This window comes from Emiliania huxleyi (assembly GCF_000372725.1).
Source record: "Emiliania huxleyi CCMP1516 unplaced genomic scaffold EMIHUscaffold_988, whole genome shotgun sequence".
NCBI lineage: Eukaryota > Haptophyta > Isochrysidales > Noelaerhabdaceae > Emiliania > Emiliania huxleyi.
Genome location: NW_005194711.1, coordinates 1 through 10,064, shown reverse-complemented (window position 1 = coordinate 10,064; position 10,064 = coordinate 1). Strand labels below are relative to the sequence as shown.

Sequence of the window (10,064 nt, the reverse complement as noted above, 5' to 3'; positions counted from 1 at the left end):
GAGAGTGGGAGGAGAAAGAGTAAGAGGGAAAGGAGAGAGTGATACGGAGAGTAGAGTAAGAGGGAGAGGGAGGGAGGGAGAGTAGAGAGAGTAAGAGTGAGAGTGAGAGGAGAGATAGTCAGAGGGAGAGGAGAGAGGGATAGCAGAGGGAGAGGGAGGGAGAGGGAGAGGGAGAGGGAGAGTAGAGAGAGTAAGAGGGAGAGGAGAGAGGGAGAGGAGAGGGAGAGTGATAGGGAGAGTAAGAGGGAGAGGAGAGAGGGAGAGGAGAGGGAGAGTGATAGGGAGAGTAAGAGGGAGAGGGAGAGTAAGAGGGAGAGAGGAGAGGGAGAGTGAGAGGAGAGAGGGTAAGAGGTAGAGGGAGAGAGGAGAGAGGAGAGGGAGAGGGAGAGGGAGTAAGAGGGAGAGGAGAGAGTTACTAGTAGAGGGAGAGGAGAGAGGGAGAGGAGAGAGGGAGAGGGAGAGTTATAGTGAGAGGGAGAGGGAGAGGGAGAGGGAGAGGAGAGAGAGAGCAGAGGGAGAGGGAGAGGAGAGGAAGAGGGAGAGGGAGAAGAGGGAGAGGGAGAGGGAGAGGGAGAGGGAGAGTAAGAGAGAGAGGGAGAGGGAGAGAAAGAGGGAGAGAAAGAGGGAGAGTGAGAATAGAGAGAGTGAGAGGGAGAGTAAGAGGGAGAGGGAGAGGGAGAGGGAGAGGGAGAGGGAGAGCTCGCCCTCCACGCGGCGCACCATTGGGGGCGCTGCGGACTATTAGGCCTCGTCGCACATCGCGCGCATTCTGGATTGTCTTATTTATCTGAGATTAAAATATCCATTTGAAAATGCTTGCCACATCTCGGGGATGGCGACGCCAATTCAGCCATCCTGAGATGCAGCGCCCTCCGGCCAGCATCTCAGGATGTAATGGCTCAATCAGGGATGTCGTGGACATCTTTGGTTGCCTCAGGCATCCCAAGATGCATGAAGCAATTCAGGATGCGCGAAGCAATTCAGGATGCGCGCGCATCCTGAATTGCTTCATGCATCTTGGGATGCTCGAGGCAATCTCAATTAAAATGGAGATCGTATCGGCGGCAATTTGAGATGCCGGAGCATTTCAAATTGCGGGTTCCCCGCCCCTGACGAACGCCATCGCCAACGGGCGGACGGCCGCCATCACCCATCAGCGTTCAGCGACCCCATAAAAGGGAAAAAGCACGCGAGATTAAACTGAATTAAAGTGCACCCCCCGCTGCGCCCCACCCGCCGTCGAGAGACGAGACTCCTGTGTCCTGAGCCCTGAGTCGAGTCGTCAGGAGTCCTGACTCATGTCCTGACTGTGACTCGTCGCTCGAGAGCCCCGGCTCGCCGCCTGCGCGGCCCCGTCCCCGATCGCACGGCATCTGGTCCGATCTCGGATACCCGGGGCATTATACCCCCTGGGGATACGGCTCTTACGGCTTACGGGTTACGGCATACGCGCCACAGCGCACAGGCCGAGTTTAACGCGAGTAACGAGTATGGTGTATGGAGATTTGGAGTATTTTTGTTTCCCTGGAAAGCGGAATCCAGGATTCCAGCCACGATTTTTTTATTTTTCCGCGCTGGATCCTGGAAGCTGTATGGTGATTGGTGTGTGTGTCGCAGCAAAACTGGCCCCAGGTTTTTGGTCTCGGGGGTATACCCAAACTGATCGTGAAAACTCTCGATACGAATTGGTTTCGTTGCAGAGCATAACTCATAAGAGTCCCTCTGAAGTTTGGGCACGGAGGCGCCTCTTTTTGCTCGCCAGCCCTCCGCTCAACGGCCGTCGCGCCTCGTCGTCCTGCCTTGCCGTCGCTGGGCGACTCGGAGCGCGATCGCCGCTCACAGTCCCAGCCCCGGCCGCGCTGCCCTGGCTCCGCGGCGTCGCGCTCGACCTTCCTCCCTACCAGCTGGTCGGCGCCCCGAGAGCCCGCACCTGAGAGCTCGCTGCTCGGGCGGAGCAGACCTCGAGCGAGCGCGAGGCGGCCGTCGAGGCGGAGCATGTGCGGCCGCGCGTGTACGCCCCGTACACGCGCGGCCGCACGTGCGCTGACCGGTACGGGAAGTCGGCTGGCTGCCTGGTCAGCTCGGCCGTTTAAATTCCTCTCGCACTCGGCGGCTGCCAAGCGAGCTCAAAGTGCAGATTGGCACGTCGCTCGTGGCCGGAGCGCGTCGCCACGGAGGCGCAGTTGGCCACCGGCGCGAGCTCAGCGACCCAGGCATTCGCGCTCGGCTAGCAGGCGCCGCTCTGCGAGCGAGCGCGCTAACTCCCATTGCGCGGAGATACACACGAGAACCGAAATCGCACCTCGAAATGACGTACGTCCTAGGACGGCCGACTATGAAAATGAAACCTATGCTGTGCGACGAAACCGAAGACCAAAATCCTCGGGGCGGTTTTGCTGCGGAAACGCGGGGACCCTAATCCCTAACCCTATCCCTAACTATACCCTTGACGGCTACGGTACACGACTCGCCCACCACCGCAAAAATACTGCGGCGTCAGGTCGCCGGCCACGCCGGCGGCGGCCCGGCGCGCTCTCAGGACTCAACCCTCTCACACCGCAAAAATGTCGCGACCTGTGGCTGTCTGTGCAGCTCGCGCTGAAGCCGCCACAGTTCCCGCTTCCCCGCCCGCTTGACCTCCCACACAGCACGACCCTCTCCCACGGAGCGGCCGCCGCTCCCCAGCCTGCCCCTCTGCCCCTCTGCTCCCCTCCGCCCGCCCGCCCTACATGTTTGCAAAGAGGCGGGCCTGCTCCTTGACCCTCCTCTCGTACTCGGCGCGGTTGTTGTTGTACACGCGGTACGGCTCCTCCTGCGCCGGGTCGCCCACGTTCGGGTCGTCGAGCAGCGTCTGGATGCCTACGAGGCAGGGTCGGAGAAGGCTGAGGCGAAGGCTCCTGCGGCCGCTGGGCCGTGCGCGGCTCTGGCTGCCGAGCAGCAACTGTTTGATGGTGAGCGCCGGCTTCCATCCCTGGTCGGCGAGGGGAGCGGCGACGTGGGGAGGGGCTGTGAAGCAGTGGGCGGCAAAAGAGGAGAGAGGCGTGAGGGGGAAGAGCGAGGCGGCTGGGAGGGGAGAGGCGGCAGGTATAGGAGGGGCGGCGGCGGCGGCGAGGCCTTGTCGGCGTCGAGCAGCGAGAGGCAGATCTTGCCGGAGGGGTAGACGTTGGGGTGGAAGAGCGGCTTGTCGTTGGGCGCCTTGCCAAACTTGCACTCGGGCGGCTTGCTCGGGTACTCGTCGGTGAAGACCATGTGCACAGGGTAGCGGCCCGCGCCCCAGATGGTGTCCTTCTTGCCGGGCACGACGCAGTCCCAGTGCAGGATGTCCTGCGTCCCGTCGGGATTCGTGCGAGGCTTTGCCACAAATCCCTGAGGCGACGAAGGGGTGAGGCGCCGTGAGCGTGCGGCGCGGGCTCTCGCGCGACTGGCGTGCGGCGCGCACGTGCGGGTGGTCTCTCCGCCAGAGCTTTCGCTCCTCCTGGAGGCGGCCGCGAGCGATGCCGGACATGCCCTGGGGTGGGGAGCCGAGGGTGAGGCGGCGCAGCACGCCGCCGCCGGGCAGGGGCGCGAGGAGCGCGCCTCGCAGCACCGATGCGGGGACAGGGCGGAGAGTGTAGGCAAAGGCACTACCTACCCGCCGCGGCCGCTGTAAAGAAGAATGACATCTGAAAGTTCACCGACCACCTCCTCTCGCGCAGACGGACCCCATTCACCTCATTCCCCGCTACGCGTGTATCTCACCGAACGGCGCCTACTATCTTCTCTCACCGCTAGGAATCCATCCCTGCCTGGATCATGGTTTGGTTCCTCGGGCGAGCTGGCGCGTGTGTAGACCGCGCCGGCGGCCCTGGGAAGTTCGACACCGCGTCGACGTCCAACAGCCTCTCCTACGCAGAGAATCACGCCACTTGCCGCCGGTCCTGCGACGTCGACGCACTCTGCGTCGGCTACAGCTTTTACGCTCCGCTCCGCTACGGAGGTCAGGTCGAGTGCAAGACCTATAAGGCGCAAGCATCGAAAGACATGATTGCGGGCGCAACGCCCTCGAGCGGCACGACGTGCTACGAAAAAATGAATTCACCGACGCCGTCGCCTCCGCCGCCGCCGCTCCCGCCACTGCCCCCGCCGCCGCCGCCTTCGCCTCCCGCGGCCCCGCCGCCAGCCCCGCCGCCGTCGCCGTCGCCGCCTCCACCCTCGCCTCCAACCCCGCCTCCGAGCCCGCCGCCGACGCCGCCAGCTACGCCGCCGCCGCCACCAGCAGGGCGAGGCGCTCAAAATCGCGGCCGACTGCCTCCGCTCGGGCTTCCGTCGCCATCGTGTGTCTTTCCCGACGCGCTGTGCCTTGGCCAGAAATGCGGAGACTGGATCGGCACCTCCTGCACCAGCCCCTCCCTCCAGGGACTCTGGGCCGGCCACACCTGCCCGCATTGCCGCGGCTGCTGCTCCGTGCAGCCGCCGCCTTCGCCTCCCGCAGCCCCGCCGCCGCCGCCACCGAAGCCGCCGCCGCTGCCGCCTCTCTCGCCGCCGCCGCCGCCGCCGCCGCCGCCGCCGCCGCCGACGCCGCCGCCTTCGCCTCCCGCGGCCCCGCCCTCGCCGACCCTGCCGACGCCGCCGCCGCCGCCGCCGCCGCCGCCGCCGCCGCTCGCCCCACCCCCACCCTTCTACGCCGACTTCGTCGAGAAGCTCGACGGGACGGTGCGGACGGGGTACGAGACCGTGGCGCCCGTCGTCAAGGAGCTGGAGAAGGAGCTGGGCGCGCTGCTCCCTGAGCGGTGGGCCCAGAAGGTCGACGAACACGGGAGCGCGGTGCGCGAGTGGAGCCTGCGCCCCCTCGGCGACTCGCTAAAGCTAAACTTGGACGACCGGAACCGGACATCCACTCCGAGTGCTCTCCCCCCTCTCCTTCGCGATCTCGCTAAAGCTAGACTTGGCCAAACCATCCTCGCCAGTTCCCCGCTGAAGTTGGCGCTGGGAGTAGCCGTGTGGCTCTTCCTGGCGCTCTGCTTCTACCGCTGCTGCTGCCGGCGGCGCAAGCCGCCTCACAAGCGGCTCGTGGTTCTGGAGCCCGACGAGGAGGAGGCGCGGGGCGGCAAGCCGAGTCGGCGGCGGTCGAAGCGCCCCTCCGATGCCATGCCGTTCTTGCCCTCAAACCGGTCCGCAGCGGAGCTGGAGCTGGCGGAGCAGGTGGCGGATCTGGAGCGGCGCCTCGCCGTGAGCAAGGCCACAGAACTGGCGGAGCAGGTGGCGGAGCTGGAGCGGCGCCTCGCCGTGAGCAAGGCCACAAGGCCGGAAGTATAGCATCACTCGTTCAGGTGGCGCAGGCCGCGAGGTCTGAGCGGGAGAGGCTCGACGCTGCCTGATTAATGAGAGGTGGCGCGGCGTCTGCGAATGCTCTGGAGCATAGAATGCCAGCTGCAACTCGCGCGACTCTGGCCTTTGTTTGCGCGTGGGGAAACACGGCGCGATGCTAACGCTACAGTATCGGCTCGTGGAGGTTGAGGGCGGGATGGAGGACGTTGGGCGTCGTGAGAACTGAAAGGGGGGCGGGGGGTCGGGCGTGGATGGAGGAGTTCACTTTTGTATTGTTTTGTATTCTGGTTATAGCACCATGGAGTCCATGTGCGCAAGCGGAGCGGTAGCGCCTGAGCTCCCGGGCGGCTGCGCCGGCCGCGCGGGCTGCGGCTGCGGCGTGCGGGCGCAGCGTGGGGCCGGGAGCGGCCTGCTCCGTGCTCATGTATCCAGCGTCTCTAGACGATTACAAAGGATCGGACGTCACGCACATTTTGACAGGGACGTCGGAAATCGGACACATCCACTGGGACGAGTCAATTCATTCACTAGAATGACTAGAATGACTAGAAAGGGCACCCATGGGGGGTGATCGCACCATGCTTGGACAAACTGAGCGAATAGGCTCAGCCTGTTATATAGCACCAAGTCGTGACACTGACAGACAGAGGCACCACCTGCCCCTGGCCCCCTCTCTAGCCGTAAAAAAGCCGTAGAGCCGAGCCTCTTCGTGACGCCCGCTTCCTTAGTAAAACACAGGCCCAGCGAGCCGCGCGCTGAGCGCCTGAGCCAGCCCATGAAGTGCCACAGACCAGAGTGCAGAGACCTCCGCTGGGTAGAGTTAGGTCAGCGCCCGGTTTATTGAGCTCGAAGGCGCAGTGAACACAAACAACCGCCTCGAGCGTACCACCGCTCACACCTGACACCACACACGAGCGGGGGCGGGGCGGGGCGAGGCGGGGGGGGGCAGAGGAGAACCGTCAGATTTTCAGGCGTAACCTGAAGTCCGTCGTGACGCGCTCAATCGCTCCCAAGCAAAAGCCTGTGGCTCTTGCGAACTCGTCGATATATTGCGGATAGACTGCTCTTCGCGCATAGCAGCATGCAGAGTCAGAGAGAGGCGCAGAAAGGCTACTGTACCGTACGAAAGTGTGAACAGGTTGGAGCAGCAGCTCCTGAGCACGGCGCCGCAGGGGCCTGTTGATAGGTCCAGGTGATAGCCCTGGATGGGGAATGCATACGCCCAGTTGGGCCTCAGATCGCCCGACCGCGTCCCGGTGCTCTGTGGTCGGATTTGTGACGCCGCCGCACCGCGCCGCGGCCGGGGGCCCTCCAGAGGCCGAGGATGGCCGTGGCGGACCAGAACGAGCTCTGGGAGGTTCAGTGTCAGTGTATATATTGTAGAGACTAATAATGTCCACAATATCTTTCAATCTAGCTAAGCCTGGGAAGGCGATGCCGGGGCCGTACAGCAGCTTGATGGTGTTTCGCCGGCGTGCGTCCCGGAGCGGTGCCGGACGGGCGGTCGGGAGAAAAACTCAGGACAACGCCAACGCCGCTCTGATTCGACTTTTAACTTCAAACAAAGACAGTGGCACGCGCCGCAGCGCGGCGCGTGCGTCTGTCAGGAGCGGATCCGTCAGTTAGTCGTGTTCACGCCAGGGGTAGTGTCCTGACTAACCTGTGCAGTTTAGGCTACAACAGTACGGGGAACTGACCGCATCAGGGCGGGCTTCCGAATCCTCCGTGAGCACCTCCCAACCTCACCCAAACCAACTCCCAGACACAACCTCACCCAAAACAACACAACTCATCACCCACACGACCTAGATGGTCCCTAGCTCCCTAGCACGCCCACAGGTGCCCACGCGGGGAGGCCAAGCAAAATTCCTTGTCACGTGAACGGCGCCTACCCAGCGCTGACTTCTGACTGTCGTTGCTGTCTCTCCCTTCTCGACTGTCTGTGCTTGTCGTCGTGGGTCCGCGGTTGTGTTTTTGTGTGAACGGCGCCCAGCGCTGACTTCTGACTGTCGTTGCTGTCTCTCCCCCTTCTCGACTGTCTGTGCTTGTGCGTCTTGGGTCCGGAGTTGTGCGTTTATGTGAACGGCGCCTTCTCTTGTGACCGCCCTTCGGTACCTTCAAACAGGTTCAAGGGAAAATGGCATCGTACCTCGAGCGAGCTGGCGCGTGTGTAGACCGCGCCGGCGGCCCTGGGAAGTACCAATCCGCGTCGACGTCCAGACCTCTCCTTTGCCGCCGGTCCTGCGACGTCGACGCTTTCTGCGTCGGCTACAGCGTTTACGCTCCGCTCGTCGGAGGTCAGGTCGAGTGCAAGACCTATAAGGCGCAAGCACCGGAGGACGCGATTGCGGGCGCAACGCCCTCGAGCAGCACGACGTGCTACGAAAAAATATATTCACCACCTCCGCCGCCGCCGCTCCCGCCACTGCCCCTGCCGTGTGTCTTTCCCGACGCGCTGTGCCTTGGCCAGAAATGCGGAGACTGGATCGACACCTCCTGCACCAGCCCCTCCCTCCAGGGACTCTGGGCCGGCCACACCTGCCCGCATTGCCGCGGCTGCTGCTCCGTGCAGCCGCCGCCCTCGCCTCCCGCAGCCCCGCCGCCGCCGCCACCGAAGCCGCCGCCGCTGCCGCCTCTCTCGCCGCCGCCGCCGACGCCGCCGCCGCCGCCGCCGCCGACGCCGCCGCCTTCGCCTCCCGCGGCCCCGCCCTCGCCGACCCTGCCGACGCCGCCGACGCCGCCGCCGACGCCGCCGCCGCCGCTCGCCCCACCCCCACCCTTCTACGCCGACTTCGTCGCGAAGCTCGACGGGACGGTGCGGACGGGGTACGAGACCGTGGCGCCCGTCGTCAAGGAGCTGGGTGGGGAGTTGGACGCGCTGCTCCCTGATCGGTGGGCCCAGAAGGCCGCCGAACACGGGAGCGCGGTGCGCGAGTGGAGCCTGCGCCCCCTCGGCGACTCGCTAAAGCTAAACTTGGACGACCGGAACCGGACATCCACTCCGAGTGCTCTCCCCCCTCTCCTTCGCGATCTCGCTAAAGCTAAACTTGGCCAAGCCATCCTCGCCAGTTCCCCGCTGAAGTTGGCGCTGGGAGTAGCCGTGTGGCTCTTCCTGGCGCTCTGCTTCTGCCGCTGCTGCTGCCGGCGGCGCAAGCCGCCTCACAAGCGGCTCGTGGAGCCCGACGAGGAGGAGGCGCGGGGCGGCAAGCCGACTCCGCGGCGGTCGAAGCGCCCCTCCGATGCCCTTCATCAGCCGCAGGAGCTGGCGGAGCAGTTGGCGGAGCTGAAGCTTAGGATGAAGGAGGTGGGGGAGCTGGAGCGGCGCCTCGCCGTGAGCAAGGCCACAAGGCCGGAAGTCGCATCACTCGTTCAGGTGGCGCAGGCCGCGAGGTCTGAGCGGGAGAGGCTCGACGCTGCCTGATGAGAGGTGGCGCGGCGTCTGCGAATGCTCTGGAGCATAGAATGCCAGCTGCAACTCGCGCGACTCTGGCCTTTGTTTGCGCGTGGGGGAACACGGCGCGATGCTAACGCTACAGTATCGGCTCGTGGAGGTTGAGGGCGGGATGGAGGACGTTGGGCGTCGTGAGAACTGAAAGGGGGGCGGGGGGTCGGGCGTGGATGGAGGATGCACTTTTGTATTATGGTTATAGCACCATGCTTGTGGACAAACTGGGAGCGAGAATAGGCTCACCCGAGATGCAGAGCGAGAACTTCAACTTGCCGCCGCGGCGCGGCGTCTCTCTCTCTGCCGTGTACTTTGTCCGCGCGGCGAGTGGTATGGAGCCCCGAGCACCGCAATCGAGGAGACTGTGTCTGCGATCACCTGCGTTCGACACAGGATGCGCCTGCGCCTAGATTCCTTTAGTGTAGAGTGCTGTAGAGCTGGAGAGCTGGAGAGCGCTGTAGAGCTTGTAGAGCTCTACATCCGGCGCGTGACGATGTGAGTCGCCTGTAGAGCGATGTAGAGGCGCTCTACAACGTGAAGTCTCTACAACAAGCTCTACATCATAAGCGGCGAACGAGGCACGGTCGCTCTCCGACATGAGGCGCGTTGCACTTGCCAGTGCTGCCCTGGCCTTCTGTCTGCCCGCCCAATGGGTGGCAGGTGCCTCTGCTGCTGTGGCATGCCTCGCGGCTGCGACTGGCCGGCGCCTCGGCGCGTCAGCTCGGCTCGGCGTAGCGATCGTGGCCAGCGCAACTTGCCTGGACTCAACGCTCAGCCAGGAGCTCCCGCACGCGCTGGCGCGAGTCATGGCGCATGCAACGCGCAGCAATGCTCGCCTCGCCTCGCGCAAATGCGACCGTCCTCGCCGCCGACAGTCCACCGCCTGCTAAAGAAGCACAGCGACGAATGCGGCTCCGGCGACGCATGGCAGGCTGGTCATGACGCAGTTATAGGGTGTTGTGTGCCGTCAGAGTGACTCTCTGTGTGTCAGGGGATAGTCAGGGCCGTCCATCAGAGCTCCAGTAAGCTCGGAGACACCCCATTAGTGCGGCTCGACCTCTTTGAGTTAACTGCCTTCCCGGCGGTTTGGCGTAGAGCCTCTACAACAAACTCTACAGCAAAGTCGCGCTCTACATCGCTCTACAACGCACGCAGTTCGTCACGCGCCGGATGTAGAGCTCTACAGCTCTACAGCGCTCCAGAGCGCTCTACAGCTCTACAGCTCTACAGCTCTACAGCGCTCTACACCGTGCTGCTTCCGCTTGCGTTTTTCTCGCGTGAGTATCTTCTGACGCGCACGGCGAGATCCGCG

At 64.1% G+C, this 10,064-nt stretch overlaps 3 protein-coding genes across 3 annotated transcripts; 2 read left to right on the top strand and 1 right to left on the bottom strand.

Annotated features, from left to right (window-relative positions):
- Positions 1-2,725: 2,725 nt before the first annotated feature.
- Positions 2,726-3,505, bottom strand: EMIHUDRAFT_121756 (hypothetical protein; the record flags this gene model as incomplete). Its single annotated transcript, XM_005756176.1, has 3 exons — positions 2,726-2,859; positions 2,943-3,366; positions 3,440-3,505. 3 exons carry the CDS (start codon positions 3,503-3,505, stop codon positions 2,726-2,728), a joined length of 624 nt encoding a protein of 207 aa, XP_005756233.1.
- A 150-nt stretch (positions 3,506-3,655) lies between these two features.
- On the top strand, positions 3,656-5,295 carry EMIHUDRAFT_250819 (hypothetical protein; the record flags this gene model as incomplete). Its single annotated transcript, XM_005756175.1, has 3 exons — positions 3,656-3,668; positions 3,830-3,981; positions 4,678-5,295. 3 exons carry the CDS (start codon positions 3,656-3,658, stop codon positions 5,293-5,295), a joined length of 783 nt encoding a protein of 260 aa, XP_005756232.1.
- Positions 5,296-7,444: 2,149 nt separating this feature from the next.
- Positions 7,445-8,902, top strand: EMIHUDRAFT_372689 (hypothetical protein; the record flags this gene model as incomplete). Its single annotated transcript, XM_005756174.1, has 2 exons — positions 7,445-8,720; positions 8,754-8,902. A coding segment is annotated over one exon (1,276 nt), but the record flags the coding sequence as incomplete, so codon positions are not given.
- Between the last annotated feature and the right edge of the window lie 1,162 nt (positions 8,903-10,064).